Source organism: Helicoverpa zea, chromosome 29 (assembly GCF_022581195.2).
Source record: "Helicoverpa zea isolate HzStark_Cry1AcR chromosome 29, ilHelZeax1.1, whole genome shotgun sequence".
Lineage (NCBI taxonomy): Eukaryota > Metazoa > Arthropoda > Insecta > Lepidoptera > Noctuidae > Helicoverpa > Helicoverpa zea.
In genome coordinates, this window is record NC_061480.1 from 849609 (window position 1) to 869300 (window position 19692).

General features: G+C 37.1%; 2 protein-coding genes across 19 annotated transcripts in view; one reads left to right on the forward strand and one right to left on the reverse strand.

The window, feature by feature from the left end:
- LOC124644294 (gastrula zinc finger protein XlCGF57.1-like) overlaps window positions 1–7268 on the reverse strand; it is a 43839-nt gene extending 36571 nt beyond the window's left edge. For 5 of the 18 annotated variants that reach the window (XM_047183575.1, XM_047183572.1, XM_047183574.1 and 2 more), the window contains exons 1-4: window positions 6956–7266; window positions 5867–6035; window positions 3115–3237; window positions 2510–2725 (exon numbers count right to left, since the gene is read on the reverse strand). In XM_047183575.1, coding sequence (XP_047039531.1) covers window positions 2510–2725; window positions 3115–3237; window positions 5867–6035; window positions 6956–7108 — 661 coding nt within the window. In that variant the 5' untranslated portion in view covers window positions 7109–7266. Of the gene's footprint in view, window positions 1–2509; window positions 2726–3114; window positions 3238–5866; window positions 6036–6955 lie in introns of all 18 variants that reach the window. The other 13 variants (XM_047183569.1, XM_047183580.1, XM_047183571.1 and 10 more) reach the window with 8 other exon arrangements.
- Window positions 7269–10488: 3220 nt separating this feature from the next.
- On the forward strand, window positions 10489–16981 carry LOC124644278 (gastrula zinc finger protein XlCGF26.1-like). The gene is made up of 5 exons (XM_047183547.1): window positions 10489–10711; window positions 11577–11718; window positions 12779–12910; window positions 13445–13615; window positions 14907–16981. The coding sequence occupies exons 1-5, from the start codon at window positions 10556–10558 to the stop codon at window positions 15992–15994; spliced, it is 1689 nt and encodes a 562-aa protein (XP_047039503.1). The 5' UTR covers window positions 10489–10555; the 3' UTR covers window positions 15995–16981.
- Window positions 16982–19692: the final 2711 nt, after the last annotated feature.

Here is a 19692-nt window from a genome sequence, read left to right on the forward strand (position 1 = left end):
ACAGGCACTCAGGGGTTCCGTGGAAAATTCAAGATTTCCATATGGTAAATCGTTTCACTTTTGACAATATTAAATTATTATACATTCTCAATTAAATTGTTTTAAATATTGCATTCTAAAATTCCATTTAGGCACCATGTAGGTGGGTACCACTCGGGAGTGTAAGTCTCGTACTTTCGCGACAAGTGGCGGGGGAAGGCCACGGCAGCAGATAATTTAATTCCGTTTTTTACAAATTGTAGATTAACTTAATACCTCCAGGTCTTCGGCAATCTGCAAGTAGGTAGCGAGTCGGACAAAAATCACCGCATTTTTTGGGCTTATTTCATTGCCAGGATTATTCGTTTTGATACATTTGACAGGACGTGAAATGACACGGCATACGAGTATTTCCAGTGGCTATTTTTACCATGAATCAAAGTGTGACATTATTTCCAATTTTTGCACCTCCGCGAATCCGAAAATTTCGCGCTCGCTTCGCTCGCGACTCCATGTTACGTATGATGGTTTTATGTTCATTTAATTGCTCAAGTATCCAACACCAAAAAAATTTCGCGCTCTACCGTCGAGATTTCTTTGATGTTTATTTTTTATTCCTCTGGTTCAGAAAAAGCAATAGCGCTTTCTTCGCTAGCTGCTTATTCATTTGCATTTCCTTTTTTGTGTGGATATTGTACTTTTTGAGACCTTATTAATTTACAGTGGTTTTATTTATTTTGTGTAGGTACTTAAACTAAAAAAAAATCGCGCTCGCTTCGCTCGCGATACCGGCTACCATTGAATGTCTTTCAATGCTAGTGGGTGCTTGGAACTTCTTCTTTTAGTTAAAAAAAATCGCGCTCGCTCGCCTCGCACCTGTACAAACCCAATCTATTTCTTTTTGCGTTTACTTTGTCAGTCTTCAAACTGAAAACTATTCACATAATACACAAATTCAAGGGCGGTTAAATTGTTTTCTGGCCCGTGTGGCAGATAGCCATGCTACGCCTGAGTATAATGAATATGTCTCTAACCATATAACCATTTGGTGCGCTACCACACGCCACGAGCCGTACCTAAGTGTTTTTACGTCTTTAGTTTACTTCTTACTTAAGCTAAGGTTCCGCCGAAAAATGGTGAAACGAAAAGGGTTCCGAAGCCAAAAGAATTCGGGAACCGCTGGCTTATTATATACAAGGAGGAAGGAAATATAGCAGAGATGCCATAAGGAAGGTAGGTCACAGGCGCCTTCTTGTAGCTCAAGCAACGTACGGTAGGCGTGATCAGTTACTACAACTAACGAGACGTTCGGGTTCCTTGTCAAATCAAAACCAATCTGTCAAAGAATGGTCTTGATTGATTATTTGTGATTTTATTTCAATAACTTGTACTACCCGTGCCGATAAAGAATGGGATTAGAAATCGCGACAGCTGTATTCAACTCTCGCTCATGTGCTATAGTGTATGCTATAGTGTAATCACTTCTGCGCAGATGTAGGTCAGTGCTCAAGATTCATGCCGATAACTATAAATAGAGTTAACTCAAGTAAAAAATACTGAAATATGGTTTTAGATAAACCCATATTGATTCTTCTATCATCTATTTTTTGTAAAACGAAATGTTTAGTGAGACATATCCATATGTTACCTTAACACTATTCATGCACATGATATTTTTCTCGTAAAATATATATTTTTGAACAAGTTAGGTACTGGAATTTTATACGAATAATTTTCTTTGGGAGTGTCAAATATATGGGGTAAAATGATATTAGATACTTATGCAAGCATGTAGAATCTAATATTTATAAATATGAAAGTACCTCTGTAAGACTTTTGAACTGATTTAAATGAAATTTGGTACAGATAGTCTAGGTATATAGCCTGAGCAAGGATATAGGCTCCTGTTTAACCGGGTGCGCGGAGTAGCTCCCATGAGATGGGAATGAAAATAAACCAGTAACTAACTTGACAAATGATAGATTGGTAAGCAGAGTTGCTAAAGATAAGTAATATAGTATTTCTACCAGACTTAATACCTACTAATATTATAAATGCGAAAGTAAATCTGTCTGTCTATTACGATTTCACGTCTAAACCACTGAACTTATTTTAATACAATTTGGCACAGAGATAGAGTTGACCTTGATAGGATAGTTTTCATCCCTGGATTTTTTAAGAATTCTCTTGGAAACGCGATATAACCGAACTCTACGCGGGCGAAGCCGCGGGCGGAAGGTAGTTGTAATTATATCTTCAACAATCTTTTGAAAATTCTTAAATCAAAACATTGTTTATGGTTTATTGTACAATGTATATTGTGTTTATATTTTGATATTGTTTCGGTATTGGTAAATTTATGCATACAAGTGTGGCTTATCTACTATCATAGTTAAAAACATATACAACCCAAAACCGCTGAATAAATACCTTCATGGATAACAGAAAACGCCCCAAAAATTTAATTTCTAAGCTTATCTTCAGCAACTCAACGTGCCAACCCTAAAGAAATCAAAAAACGGATGCCTACCTTTCTTCTTCTTATCGGTTTTAGCCACAACTTTACTAGCTCCGGCTTTAACTGGTTCCTTCTTCACAGATTTGGTCTTTTTAGCGGGAACTGCCTTGGTTTTGGTAGAAGATTTCCGTTTTTCGGTAGCCTTTGAGTTGTCTAGGAGATCTAGTATGTCTACCGTCTCCTTTTTGGGTATTTTAGTCGCTAATTTCGTGAGGGGTTGATCGTCAACTGAAATGTGAGAAGATGATGTTAACTTGAGTGTGGTTTCAGTAAGATTCTTTTTTGTTTTTATTGAGATAGCTAAGGCAATGGGGAATAGCTAGAACTTCCTCAACATATTTCAAGTTGTTGCAAGTTTGACTTAATGTTACACTAATTGTATGGTTCCAAAAAGTAGGCAGGGTTGAGAAACATCAAGAAAATTCAACCATATTTTTAAAATGATTTAGCTTGTCCAGTCTTCATGCCATAATTTTAGAAATTGAATTTATTGACTCAACACAAAAAAAAAACCCCACAGAAAACAAAAGGTTGCGCCAATTACAGATATAACTTCTATTTAATCCCCTACTACAATCAGATACAACAGTTCATAAGAATCAATACATCATACTCACGGTCATCATCATCATCATCGTCAAAGCCACATCGGTCGTCAAAGTCATCGTCATCATCACTGAGCTGTTTCTCTTGCTTCACATGTTCCAACTTCACATCCGAGTCTGCTGGTTCCACCGTTACTATGCACACAAACAAAATGAGGTATTAATAATCCCACCCAAAACAAAAATGTGAAAGACTGCCAAGTTCGATAATATGGGAATGCTTCGCCTATAAAAGAAGTGAGATCTGAATAAGTACCAAGTTCCATACACATACCTCAGTTAAAAATAGTTACTTTTTAATGATGTTACTCAATAGATACTAGAAATTTGATATGCGTAAATAAAATAGATTTTGAGTTACAGGGGGTCGAATTTGGCCCGAAATGGTTCGTGTAATATAACCCACGGCCGGTGTGTCGCTTTTTTTGCTCGAACTTGGCGGACACACTGCCGTGTGTCTAGATTTGGCTGCGGATTGTTCGAAAGAGATACCGCGGCCCTGGTACACAAAAGGCCTATGACGGAACACGACGGTTTTTAGTCAGTAAGAGTCTGACACTCCCTCTCTGCTGCTAACCCACAGCGGGAGGGGTCATTTGATGATTTTTGACGTCGTTAAAAAAAACAAAAACCGGCCAAGTGCGAGTCGGACTCGTGCACGAAGGGTTCCGTAAATTACAGTTAAATCAACCTATCTCAAAAACTATAAGAGATACTTTGATCAAACCAAAAATCGTTGAAAGAGTTAATTAGCATGCATCACCTCTATTTTTTTTAGAATTTTATACCCCGTAGTTATAAAAATAGAGGGGGGGGGGACATACTTTTTACGACTTTGAGAGCTGATATCTCAAAAACCGTTCACTTTAAGAAAAATGTTTTTTAGAAAACTTTATATCATTTTAAAAGACCTTTCCATTGATACCCCACACGGGTATGTACATCGAAAAAAAAAATTTCATCCCTCAGTTACATGTATGGGGGGCCCCACCCCCAATTGTTTTTTTTACTATTTAGTGTCATATTTTTGTAGCGGTTCATACAACACATATTCCCATCAAATTTCATCACTGTAGTACTTATAGTTTCCGAGTAAATCGGCTGTGACAGACGGACAGACGGACAGACGGACAGACGGACATGACGAAACTATAAGGGTTCCGTTTTTGCCATTTTGGCTACGGAACCCTAAAAAAGGTATTAATAATTTTAATAGCTAGTGTTAAAATGTAAAAGATAGTTCGTTTCTTAGATATAGTTTATGCACTTTTTTACCGTATTCTGCTCAATAACTTATGAAACTTTAAGACTTTCTGAAACTACCTATCCTGTTTAATTTTGTTGTATGTTTCCCAAATAAATAAATGATTTCATGCCGAAATTATTTAGACCCATCAACCAATTGGGCACAGACAGGCCATACGTCATTACGGGTCTGGAAAGTTGCACGCAGAGAAAATGAAGTGGGTAATCTTGTATGTTTCACCTATTTCCTTACATGATCATATTGTGAAATATTTTTCGTTACTTCTACACGGGTGTACTACGCCGAATCGAATAACAAATAATCGAATATCAATTGATCGACCACTATAAATCGAAATTCTAAATACTCGAACATTCATAATATCGAATGGTTATTAAATCGAACATTCAATACATCGGGCAGTCAATACATCGAGTGTTCAAAATATCGAATGTTTGTTTGATCGAGCGTTAAATGCATCGCATACTCATCCTATCGAAAAATCTGTATTTTTTATGAATACAAGAAAAAGTCAAAATTTTATAATAAATCACATTTTATTCTTTAATTCTTATCTTTTAAAGGTACATTAAAAATTTTTGTATGAATTGAAAAGGCAAACGCGGGATTGGGAAGACCTACTTTACAAAGAAGAGGCAAAAGGGATGATAATGCGATTGAAAAAATATTAAATAATAATAAAAACTATATTAAAATGTGTTTTATTATAAAATTTTGAGTTTTTCTTGTATTCATAAAAAATACAGATTTTTCGATAGGATGAGTATGCGATGCATTTAACGCTCGATCAAACAAACATTCGATATTTTGAACACTCGATGTATTGACTGCGCGATGTATTGAATGTTCGATTTAATAACCATTCGATATTATGAATGTTCGAGTATTTAGAATTTCGATTTATAGTGGTCGATCAATTGATATTCGATTATTTGTTATTCGATTCGGCGTAGTACACCCCTTCTACACACACAAATGTGAACAGATTTGATGAAACTTAACAGTAATATACAGGGTGTGTCGTTCACAATCACATTAAATCCTATTGCATATACTTTATGATATTCTACGGCGAATTGTAAAAAAAATAACCTAATCCATTCAGTGGTTTAACCACAGGACTCATTTTTCGTTTTTATAATTTACAACATCATGTGTAAAGCAGAGATAAAGTTAGGAGTTTTGATCAGTTGACAGCTGTCAGTTTTCAAGGGAGAATTTCAGTTATTTGTAATGACTGACTTTTATATGGTGTTCTAATTTTCGCACATTTTTATTCTATTTAATTTGTTTGAAAAATGCATTTTTTTATTTTTACGTATTTTTCTTTTTTCTTTGTATTAATGGACATATATTAACCAGTATACTAACGCAATTTCATTTAATGTGATTATGAACGACACACCCGATATATCTGAATAGCATATAAGCTACTTTTTATCCATGAGCAAGATGTCCCCATAGAAACTGGAGACAAAGGCTATTCTTTCTTATTACCATCAAGTTCCAAAATATTAGAAGCGCCAGCGTCCAGGTGTTGCGTGAACGACTTCTCGCACTCCAGCACCTGACGCTTGAAGTCAGAGGCATCTCGTAACCGGGATATGCAGAGTTCACAGATGAGACGACTGTTGCTGTTCGGCCCGCCGGATTGGGAGTATGATATCTGATGAAAAAAAAATATAGATAATAATTATATGACTATGAAGCAAAAGAAAATTATATGACTATTAAGCAGAAAAATTGTACTGTCCAATTAAAAGGTTTAAATCTATAATATAAAAATAAATCGCAAAATGTGTTGGTAAGCGCATAACTCAACAACGCCTGGACCAATTTGGCTAATTCTTTTTTTGTTGTGTTTGTTATTGTCAGGAGAAGGTTCTTATGAAAAAAAAATAGAGTAAAGTAGAGAAGTCAGTTGACGGGAGCGAAGCCACGGGCAAAAGCTAGTAAAATATAAAAATTTTACTCTATGTGATTTTATTATTTATCTATAAATACTATGGATGATATCATATAAAGAGGTAGTTAGTGAGTTTGTGGCATTGCAATAAGTTATATTGGGATTTGCTGAACAGATTTTGATAGAAGAAAAAAGAAGCCAAGTTGTTTATTTTTCATTCAATTTATACTGTGTACTTAACATTTTTTTATAATTGAGAGAGTACCTAGTCATTGTTGTTCATTAGTTAACATTTAGATTTTCTACAAAAAAAAAATTCTGCCATAGGGTATGTACACAACTAACAACAATACTTTTTCAAGTGAGGACCTTGAGAAAATCAAAGGGATATCCAGAACCTACATAAAGCAATATAAAAGTTAACAAAACTAATGTTGACCATTTTCTCAGTTCAAAAATTCGTTTTATTAAAATTGCATTCAATCAAGCATCTTCATAAGCCCAGCTCAATCGATTTTAGAATCCGACCAACGACAATAGCCCCTACCAAGGAGTATTCATAACAAAACATTAGCCTTCACAAATGAGTCGGATTATAGAAAAACTCGTTCTTCACCAAGAAAATGGATGCCGTGGCGTCTTCAGAGATGGATCGATAAATTATTTAAAAAAACACTTACTGAAACGTTTAAGGTGTCCGCCAGCATTTCAGCGTAAACCTCACGCTTTCCCATCCAAAAATATTCGGTGGAAATGTCCTTGTAGCACCCCTCGGTTAAACAACAACGACAAACATTTGGCCCGGCTCGCCATTCCGAAGTTTTTGCATCCATTTTTACGTATAACTAACTTATTTTCACAGAAATTATGTTTATCATACTAATTATTAACAACTAACTTAGATTATTAGGCGAATTTATATTAAAACTACTTATTTTCTTGAAACAAACGCGAGGCGACGCCATCGGGCGCTTCGGTGGTGCGCTAGTGTTGGGCAAAGCGAGTCTGCGCGCGCAGCGATAAGGTTCCGTTTTTTCACTTTATCGATTTTTGATGGACCTACAGGATAATGGAACTTATTCCTTGTTCGCCTCCTTGAATTTGCATATTTGTACTGAATGAAGTGCTCAATAATATACAACTTCGTGAATTTTTAAGTGAAACTTGAGACAGTGTGTGTAAATACAAAATCTGAGTGTTAATCCTTGTGGATATTGCGAACACAAGGACAAATAAAAGTGTAAAAAAGAGATATATCTGTTTACGGAAATCATTTGATTCAACTCTCCTACTTGAGAGGAAGAAACTCTGCGGCCTAACTACTCCTTCATAAAGTAGGTAGTTAACAATTAACAATGAGGGGCCTACTCGAGTTCGTGATGAAAGACCTAATTTCCAATCAACTAATAATTGCTGAAACATTCGACAATATAGACAAAGCCATTGAAACTGATTTGGCAAGCTTAAGCCAGGAGCGGGAGGACTACGCGCAAAAGTCAATCAATGCTCTTCGACAATTGTGGTCAATATTCGATGATAACAATCATCTTTTAGTCGAAGCTCAGACTAAAGATGACAACTATTTTACTGGAAATGTCTTTAAGAAAGTCAAAGATGAGTATGGTACTATTTTGCCTGTATTACACGAGTACAAGTCGAAAGTCGCGGGTGAAGGAGACACAGCGACACGTGCGCCTGAAAGCGCTGCAGAAAATATGCTTATTAACCAACAACGTTCCCATTTTAAGGACTTAGAAAACGACATTAAAAGCATTAACATAGATCGAATTCAGAATCAAGATGAAATGGAAGAATGGCAGCGAACGCTCAAAGCACGCTGGGAAACAATTGACGCATGCCACAAATCAATCAGAGAAGAATTTGCAAACTGCTGGCCAGATGTAACATACGAACTGGAATATGTACAATACAAAAACATGTACGAAACGACATTGTCTCTATTTAATTACAAGATTGATGCTCTACTTAATCCAGTTGTTCGAGTAATTCCTCATATTGGTATACCGACTTGGAGAATGTTTGATAATCACGCCGATGTGCATCCATTTGCTGTCAACTCCGTTGCTTGGGTAAATTTTGACAGTTTAAGTGACGTGATCCGTAACAACAAGATCTCTGAAGGTGAAAAACGCCAGCTACTCATTCGCACGTTTTTGTCGTATCAGATTTATGAGCCTTTGGCCCTTGATGAGTCCAATTGGGAGAGAGAGGATGGTGATCGTCAGGATGAGAACTTCTCCGCTGATTGGGGCAAATCAATGGTTTCCCCTGGCATTTATGAAGTTGATTAAATATATATTATAATGTATACCTACATCATCGTCCTCCTTCCCTTGTCCCAATTTTATTTGGGTTCGACGCAACATGTCTTCTTCTACTTCAAAAGTAAGAAATTTCGGAAAAGCTTTAAGTAATCAAAATTAATGTTGACTGGTTTTTAACTTGTTTAAAGGAATTATTAATTCCTGAAAATGTCTTCGAAGAAAATTGTCTGAGAGTTCTGACTACTGAGTGGTCATTGTGACACTCAAAGTGTATGGAACAGGGTAAAATTGAAAGGCTGAGAAGGTATTTAAGGTGCCAAACCACTTTTGTGCGGCACTGTACCTAATGGTGTGATATAACGTGATGTTTTTGGAATGCTACAATTTAATAAATGATTCTTTAAACCTTTGATAACATTGATGTTAGCTGAACGTTGTGAAATCTTATACTGATTGGTGTTCCCTGAAACATATTCTCTTTTGGTATAGTCGGCTAAGAAAGTAGTCTACCAGTTATGTGAAATCTTTGAGGTTTCTAACGGAGCTTAAGGAGAAATCAACCTTGTTCTTTCATGCATGACATTAATATAAATACTAACCATAAGCTAGTAGACCACAATTTTTACCGACTGTAAAATACATCTTAATAACTTCCCTGTCTCATGACTCATATGTGATGCACACCGATTGTTTAACTATTGTCTCTGCATCGTGGACAGTAAAGTAGTTAAGTATATCTATGTAAAAACATTCCAATTTGTATGTAACCTTTCTCCTGACTGACTGCTTTGTATACGAAATTAGGTAAGAATGTGTCTCTAATGACTCGAATGTATTCCTATTGTCATTATTTTTTACTCTCTTTGTAAGTTTGTAGTAAAATAAATAATAATACGATTTAACATGGATCCTAATCAAAATTGTTACAATAGAATATCCACAAAGTTTTCCCTATAGTACCGATATCAGTGTTTTGATGTGTAGAATAGAAAACCAATTCATAACAAGTAAATATTTACTCTTCAAACTTTGCGGACAATGTTCATAACGCGTAATATTCTGGTAGTTGATAACAATAAAATTAAAAACTATCAACTTGAGTTGTCTTTTATTTATTGTACCCCATGTTTTTCGCAGAAAATATCTGATAAAAGTATGTTTATTGATATAAAAATAAATTAACACATTCAATTGTGTAGACAGGGGCCCGATTCTCCTAAGTTAATATTGTCAAAATCGAATAGAAATCGAATCGAATATGATCGCAATAGCAGTTTTAACCATATCGGACATTCTGCTATTCATAAAAGACCAATCGTATTCGATTGACATTTGATTGGTGTGCGATTGGTCTGCTATTTTGGTGATTTTGGTCTATACGGTAGTTTGCTGTACAATCATTTTGCAATCGTAAATCATTTGCAGACAAAATGATTCATTATTGAATGACAGAAAAGGATAAAAATGTTTATTTCAAAGAAAAAATAGCGGAATGCCACATACGCTTCAATCGTAATCGAGTCGGGATTGGATCTCAGTCGAATCGAGTCGAACGTGAATCGTATGACGCTTAAGTAAAATTAGGAGAATCGGGGCCCTGGTTGAAGATATGAAATTAAATAAAACTTTCTGTGTTGAATGCTACAGAATCACTAAAGTATCTCATCTAATATAAATAAATTGAACATAAATATTAGCAGCGTAAGGTTTAGTTGCGTTTGCTAAAATTACGTGCATGTTTTGATGTGCGGGATCACCACCGTACAAATTGTGTCATGTTATTGTAAAAAGCGCCATCTATTGTCGAGTAGCTGAATCATAATAGGTAATACCGGTTTTTTTGTTAAACAATCGTCTAAAATAAACAGCAAAGCACATCACTAAAATAGCTGTCAAAAGTCAATAATAAATTGGCATCTGTCAAAATGCTTCCGAAATGTTTTTGGTCGATTTGATAGTAAATAGTAATTATTTGAATTAAAAAATTGCATAAAAATGGCTACAAGTAGCCGCAAAGGTCCCATAGTGGACCCTGGCCTGTGCAGATGCTGCGGAGCCCTGAAGAAATGCCGCCTTTTGAATGTAGAATACGAGTTTCTTGGGCAAAGGGAGATCTATTCAGAAATGTTCGTGGATTGTTTTGGTTTGGTTGTAAGTAAATTTCTTGCATATTTGTCCTTAATTTAAGGGCATACGGTACAGTAAAAGATCTTTGAGAGTCTAGGTATTTATGTGTGCTGGAATTAATATATGTAACGCCGGGTTTAAGAAGTGCGGTGATCGTGGCAACTTTTGGCGCCTGGGTTCAAGTAAAAAAATGTAGTAAATCGTTTGCTAGACCATTGAAGGCCAGTTTAGTTACTCGGGGCCGGCTTTAGGCACCTTTGGTGCAAGGCCGACACACGGGGTATGTCATAGTTGTAGCTCTTGCTACATATAATCAATCGGGTACTAAACATAAGTTAGCATATTTGACAATTATTTGAAGACTGTAGTTTTGCTAACTAATACTTATTTAACTTAACTTCTTATTATCCCTCATCAGAGATATTTTAACTAAGTATTAATTACCATAGAAATAGAGCAATTACTACTACTAAGAACTATATTCATATTATATTAAGTCATCAGTCTTTAGGCAGGGGTTACCTGCCAGACTAAATTGAATACATGCTGTCGCATCACGCGATGAGAGTGAAGGAATAGTGAGTGCACCTGTGTTTACACAAAAACTTGTGCACTATAACATGTCCTGCGCAGCTGGCTGATCTCCTACTATTGTAACATTGGCAGTTGTCTCACCTGGAGGGCGCGGAGTCGGAGCGGCTGATCTGCGCGACGTGCGTGGTGCACTATAATATCTCCTGTGCAGCTGGCTGATCTCCTACTATTGTAACATTGGCAGTTGTCTCACCTGGAGGGCGCGGAGTCGGAGCGGCTGATCTGCGCGACGTGCGTGGTGCACTATAATATCTCCTGTGCAGCTAGCTGACTCCTACTATTGTAACATTGGCAGTTGTCTCACCTGGAGGGCGCGGAGTCGGAGCGGCTGATCTGCGCGACGTGCGTGGTGCGGCTGCGCGACGCTCGCGCCTTCCGCCGACAGGTGCTGCACTGCGAGGAGAAACTACTTAATGCTAACATACAGGTCCATGAAGGTAAAAACTGCAAATAACTTTGAAAAAGCTTAGCCAATATTGATGTAGCGTGTCTAAGAATCAGGCCAGGAAGACTAGCTACGAACTAAAAAATAAGCATTCGAATTGATTCATCCGTTTAAGATCTATGCCACAGATTGACACATGGTGGTTAAACTTATAAGCAATCACCTTTTTTCGTCATCATCATCCTCCTGCCCTTATCCCAATTTCATCTGTGGTCGGCGCAGCATGTTTTCTCCTTCCATACTCTTCTATCTGCCGTCATCTCACAAGTAACATTCTTTCTTACCATATCTACTTTCACACAAACCATCCATCGTTGCCACCACCTTGTTAATCACCTTTTTTCTTTGGGAGATTAATAGTTCTTGTTCACTGGCCGTTCCCCATGATTTGGTATTACATGTGGTCGGAAATACTAAACACACACACAGATCTGTCTTCATTGATTTAGTTAACATTTTGTTTTTCGTAAATAATATTTTGTATTTTTTTTTTTACTAAATTAGATCTTAGCACCTCATTTTGTTCGCGAACCTTTGTTGAAAAACGCTATACTAAAGTAATCATTTTTATTTTATTTGGAAAAACAAACGATACCACATTACATATTTAGTTATGTGTAAAAAAAGTAACAAGATGTGAACAAGATAATAACGATGGAGATAATCAGGTTGGTTAACAGTCGATAAAAAGAAACTATGCGACCACATCCACAAGAAATTGGCAGAATCGCTACCATAGCTTGTTTTCTTTTCTTTTTTATTTCTTTGTCTCTCATGGCAAATGTAATATGTATGTATATATGTATATATATTATGTTTATGTATTATTATCCATATATTCTATATATTTTTTTTTGTCTTTGCATGTAGACTATATTAAAAACTGCACCTACCACTGCTATTTCCCCACCACCCAAAGGTAGACTGGGAGAAAACGCCTAAGGCGTTAAGTCCGCCATTGTACTGATTGTGCAAAAAGTATTATAAATAAATAAAACAAAATTAATGCAGTAATAACAACATTTTCCACACATTATGGCTGTTATTTTCAGATGGTGAATTAAAGGATGATCCTGAAGTGAAAGTGAAAATTGAGGAGTATACTCCGATGGATGAGCCCGCACCAGCTGATGTGGATGACATGCATGTAGAGATGGATGATGATGGAGCCCACCAGGATAATGGTGAGATACTACCTTATAATCATCGGCACGAATCTTGAGCGCTGACCTTCACCTGCACAGAAGTAATTTATTGGGTCCCTTTTGTGGTATTCGTGAGGCGCGGGGGCGGGCTAAAGCGGTGATTGACCCGCAGTGCATCGCGTCATAGCCGTCACTCAGGATTGGTTCTTTGCTAATAAATCACTTCTGCGCAGGTGAATGTCAGCGCTCAAGATTCTACTCCATAAGTACGATTGATGTAATAGTTCAAAAATCGAATTAATTTTAGCACTTTTCACGATAAAAAAAAACATAATGAGTCGTTTCATATTTTACCGCATTTCAAATATATTAGAATAGTAGCTTCAATTTGAATTTCCCATTCTCATTAATGGGACCGTAAACCTGTGGCGTCAAATGGATCTAAACTCGAAAGTTATCAGGTGCACACTGTACCTACGACCGTATTTTTAAACTATTTACTTTTAAAAATAACGTAAAAGTATACGTAAAGTATTTTTCAACCGTAATTTATGTTTTCTATCAATATTCCAGACATAGACAGTGTAAAAAGCGAATCGCCAAAACCAGTGAAGAAATCGCCTAAAAAGAAAAAGGCTAAAACTAAATCAAAAACTACTAAACGCAAGAAGAAAATAAATGGAGAAACGGTTAAAGAGAAGATTAGCAAAAGACAAACCAGACAAACTGTTGAGGAGTTTATAGGTATTTATAACATTTTTCGATCTTATTTCTAATACTAGCTTCCTCCCACGGTTTCACTTGTGGGATCTCCTTCGCACACATGGACGCATGGAAGCTCATATCATCCTCATCCTCCGAGCCTTTTCCCAAACTATGTTGGGGTCAGCTTCCAGTCTAACCGGATGCAGCTGAGTACCAGTGCTTTACAAGAAGCGACTGCCTATCTGACCTCCTCAACCCAGTTACCCGGGCAACCCGATACCCCTTGGTTAGACTGGTGTCAGACTTACTGGCTTCTGACTACCCGTAACGACTGCCAAGGATGTCAATGACAGCCGGGAATGGAAGCTCATATATTATTCTGAAATCTACACAATATTACCTACTACCAAGTTTCATCAAAATCCATTCGTTCTCCTGCTGGGCACAGGCCTCCTCTCACATGGAGGAAGGTAAAGAACCAACCTCTCGAGCACTTATTAAGGCCTATTCAGACCTAAGCGGTATTCGCTACCACCTGCGGCAGAGGAAACCCAGTGGGTATGCGATAATATTACTGTTGATGTTCGGGATGCATGCCGCTGCTCCCGCGCGGTATGTACTTCTACCCACAGCGGCAGTGAATATCGCTCAGGTCGCTCTAGCCGCGGTACTTGATACTAAATACCTGAGCGAAACCCGCGCGGTATGTACTTCTACCCACAGCGGCGGCGAATATCGCTCAGGTTTAAATAGGCGTTTACACTTAACTAAATTTAGTAGCCTAATTAGGTTTCTAAATTAGTGAAACCTACGTTCCTAAATGCGAATACATTTGACTGAATTTAGTGACTGAATCATTTAGACGACTGAATGTAGTCAAGTGTAATAAGACCTTTACAAACGTACATCACATCCTCAGAAATCCCTATAGCTGAAGGAAAACATCTTGAGGGAACCTGGACTATATAGTCTGAAATCAGCAACCCGCATTGAGCAAGCGTGGTGATTAATGCTCAATCCTTCTCCGTGTGAGAGGAGGCCGCAGCCCAGCAGTGGGACGATAAAAAGGCTGTAACAGTTATATGGCTGTTTGTTACTTCTTCACCCGGAAATAGCTGAATGGATTTTAATGAAACTTAGCAGTAATATAGCTTATAGGTATGTCAGAATAACATATTTACTAGGTAGGTCCTTTTTACCCGTGTGATCGAAGAGTCCCTCTGAGACGCAAGTGAAACCGTCGCCAGAAGCTAGTTAGTGTCGTAATTCGTATTCCCCATTATTAAAAGAAAAAGCAAACACTATATAAATATTTTTTTTTACATTTCAGAACCAGTCTACCCACTCCCAGAAACGCCGAAAAAACATATCGATACCGAACAGAAATCTTTCGCCAACACTATCGTTATAGTCGAGAATTCATACGTTTGTCCATTCGATACTTCCTTTAGCGATTACTACTGTATATACTGCCGAGAAGTCTTTACAGACCCGAACAAACTTAGAGAACACACATTAACCCACGACCCTAGTAAATTTAAAGATTGCATCGCAAATAAAAAGTTGTTATTAGTCGATATTTTCAGAATCGATTGCCGACTCTGCACTTTATCAATTACCGATATCGATACTTTAAAAAATCACCTCACTATCACACATGGGAAAGTTCTACATGAAACGTCAAATGATTTCCTAAAATTCCGTTTAACAGTCAACAATTTGACTTGCACTGAATGTAAAAGTAGTTTCAGTTTTTTTCATGCTTTAAAAAAACATATGGCCGAACACTTTGGTACTTGTATCTGTGATATATGTGGGGCACATTATTTCGAAGAAAGAATGCTAATTTTACATCAAAAAACTCATCAGAAAGTCGAAGAAAGTTTCCCTTGTAAAGACTGTGGGAAAGTATTTAAGTCTAAGCATAGTAGGTATTTACATGAGTCTAAATTACATAAGAAGGAACCAGCTTACCAGTGTTACAAGTGCGATGAAGTGCTATTCTCGTATTCTTTAAGGTATAGACATATGATAGAAGTCCATGGAGAACAGAGAATGTTTCCCTGCGAACATTGCGATAGGGCTTATGACAGTCGAAAATCATTGCGAGAACATAACAGAAGATACCATTTAAAAATATTTAAACACCAATGTGATTTATGCGATAAAAGATTTTATCTACCATCTCGGTTGAAAGAACATATGGCAACACATACCGGGGAAAGAAATTTTCGCTGTGAATTCTGTGGGAAAAGTTACCCACGTTTAAGAGGCTTGAAAGTTCACATGCAGTCTCATAGTAATGAGAAGAAATTTCGATGTGTGCTCTGTAATGCGTCTTTTACTCAAAATGTTAATTTGAAAAATCATATGAAACGGCAACACCAGAGTTTGGAAATGGAAGAATTTGCTGAATGATTCTTTTGTGTGGCAACACTATAGTTGGCTAAATTATTAATATTATGAAAATCTCACTTATATGTAGATAGTAGATCTAAGATTAAATAAAGTAAATTATTTTCAAAAAGTGACAAAATTATACTTCCATACTTAATATTATAAAGAGGAATCAATATTTGTTTGCACCCAAAAAGCTCCGAAACAATTGAATCGATTTGAAAAATTATTTCACTGTTGGAAAGCTACATTCTTCCCGAATAACATAGGCTATATTTTATCCCGGTTCGAGCAGTTGTCCCCACGGGACGCGGGTGAAACCGCGAGGAAAAAACAGTCGTAAATATATTATTATTATATGAGAAACTTTCAATTGAATCTCGACAAGTTCACCATAGAATTTAAATATATTTTTTCTCAGCTCCACGCCAAAATTCGTGTATTAGGAAAATTAATTTTGATTTAATTTTCCTTTCGAAATCAAAAAAGCAATATAGTAAGGCCTAACAAGTATCCTATCTCTAAATAATAATTAAAATGACCTAAACCGTGTAAATAGTCGTAGAATTAAGATTAAAATATTGAAAAAATAAATCTCAAGCAATTAATTGTTTTGCATTATTTAACTACAAAGATAACCAAGCCATAACCAGCCGTATACTTGCCGCGCATTGCTCACATCGGCGATTTGACTACTGAAAATGGTTCGGTTATCGTTATAGTTAAATGTTGCAACTGACTTACTATGCATATTTGTATTATGTAAGTAGTGATGATCAATTAGTTTTTTCATTATGTCCACCAATTTATTTCTTTTAATTTATTATTATTTTATTTTGTAAATATCACTGTACTAAGATACAACACGATTTTCAATATCAGCATGAAGTGAAAAATGCATTTATTTATTTTTTAAATACACAAAATCTGATATGTTTACTGTATACTTATTTATTTTCTATACTCAATTGTATAAAGTATATTTTATGAATATTAAATGCCCAACTTCTAAGCAATAATAAATTGTACGTAAATTAAAGTTGACTTTCATTTGTATCCTACTAATATTAGTTTGTAATGACGTATGTTTTTGTTTTCTTTTTTACCAAAAAACTATTGGATGGATGCCTCATCTTTCTGCAGTGGTGTCGGGTTGTCGTCCCATCGGACAACGAAAGTGAAGGAATAGGGAGTGCACCTGTGTCTGCGCAAATGCTCGTGCACTATAATATGTCCTGCGCAGCTGGTTGATCTCCTTATATGAGAACAGCCGCCGTGGCCGATAATCGGCTTGGAGGACATCATCATGTCAGATTCATTGTCTGCCAATAAACTTTTAAAAGTACTCAACAGATCACAGAAGTGAAAGAAAATACAACATTTTTAATTAAAATTCGTGTATTCAGTAATACAGTAAAATCATAGACAACGTGCTCCTATCTCTAAAAAACTATAAAAATCTTTGTTTAGTAGGGGACACAAATATAGACATCCAACCAAATAATTTAGTGGAACGCGCTGCTGAATACTTAACACTACACGCCACGCACGGCCTGCTTCCTGCCCACCGGCTACCTACAAGAATTAATAGCTGCATAGATCATGTGATGCTCAAAACAGACAAATCAGCTACATTACTAGTGATTGAGTCACATGTAACCGACCACCTTCCAATTGTACTAGCTATTAATAACGTAAAACTCACTGGAGGAACGGTGCCGGCCTCCAAAGTACCAAAAGTTGACTACACTGGTCTAGTAAACCAAATCGAAACCTACGACTTCTCGGAAGTTCTGAATACCAATGACCCCAACCTAGCAACTGACACACTAACGAAAATATTAAACATTGCTATAACCAGCCACACAAAATTAGTAATCATCCCTAGAAAAAACAGAATTATTCAACCTTGGATTACACCCGGTCTACTACGGTGCATCCGCCACCGTGATAAACTTCACAAGCAAGCAAGGAAATCACCCGAAAACTATGTAATCCAAACCTCTTATAAACGCTATAGAAATTACTGTAATGGTCTTCTCAAAAAACTTAAAAGATTATACGAGCAAAATGAGCTATGCAAAGTAAAAAACGACCCTAAAAAACTTTGGAATAAAATCAAAGAAATTACACACACCAAAAAGCAAATTAATCCGCCCTATGAGCTATTAGGTACAATAACCGATAAACGCGAAGCAGCTAACCACATCTGTAACTACTTTGCGAACATTGGTCAAAAGCTAGGTTCCAAGATAAACAACCTTCCCTTCCAACCTTCTCTATCACATCTCTCCCCTGGCGTATGTCCTTCCAACTCCCTTATTCTTCTTGAAGTGGATAATGATGAGGTGGACTCCATTATCTCTAACCTCAAACCGGATAGTGCCACTGGCTGGGATGGTATCCCTGTAAAACTAATAAAACTTTGTCGACATGTTCTCGTACCGATTATCACTCACATAATAAACTGTTCTATGACCGTAGGGATATTCCCCAATTCTTTTAAAAAAGCCGTTATCCACCCAATACATAAAAGTGGGAACAGAGACTGTGTAAATAACTATAGACCCATTGCTGTACTACCTGTTCTGTCGAAGATTATGGAGAAAATTATTAATAAACAACTGGTAAACTACCTACATAAATACAACTATATAGCAAAAAATCAGTACGGGTTCAAAAAAGGAGTGTCTACGGAAGATGCAGTGCTAGACCTAACTGAACTTGTAGCTAGGAAATTAGACAGTCAACAGAAATGCCTGGGTCTGTTTCTTGATCTAACAAAAGCGTTTGACACGGTCTCTGTTCCCACCCTCCTATCTAAGCTTCACAACATCGGCATACGAGGCATTGTCCACGACCTTTTCAAGAGTTACCTGACAGACCGAAAAATTTGTGTAAAGATAGGACCGCATTTGAGTGCTGATGAGATAATGTCATACGGGGTGCCGCAGGGAAGTGTTATCGGCCCAACGCTCTTCTTAGTCTATATCAATGACTTGTGCATGCTTCCCCTACCATCTGCAAATACATTCGTATATGCGGATGATACAACAATTATAGTGCACGGGAGAAACTGGGCCGAGGTGCAAAACAACGCTGAAGAGTCCCTGCAAACAGTCATGGCATGGCTTCACAAAAACCTACTTACCCTGAACCTGCAAAAAACTAACTACATCCCGTTCGCCATCCATACTGGCATGAAACCCCCAAACACATTTTCAATTAAAGCTCACACATGTCTGGATACGCTGTCCTGCTCTTGCGTAGTGCTCCCTTTAGTAACATCAGTCAAATATCTGGGCGTGATGATCGATGATGGATTGAGATGGACCAAACACATTGAGTTTACTGCCAGTAAAGTCAGGAAAACTATCCACCTTTTCAAAATACTAAGGCATTCTGCTGACTTGGAGACCATAAAAATGATATACTATGCACTTTGCCAGTCCATCATAGGCTACTGTATTCTGGCGTGGGGGGGATCGGCAAAAACAAAATTCCTGGAGGTGGAACGTGCGCAGAGGGCAGTACTTAAAGTTATGTGCCAAAAGCCATTCCGCTACCCGACTCATCAGCTTTACACCGAGCTCAAACTTTTGACGGTGAGACAGCTTTATGTACTCGGAGCCACTCTCTGGAAACATTGCCAAGTACCACCTCCAGACCCCAAAAAACGTGGTCAAAGAATAAGTTGCGAAATCCCTAAACATAGAACC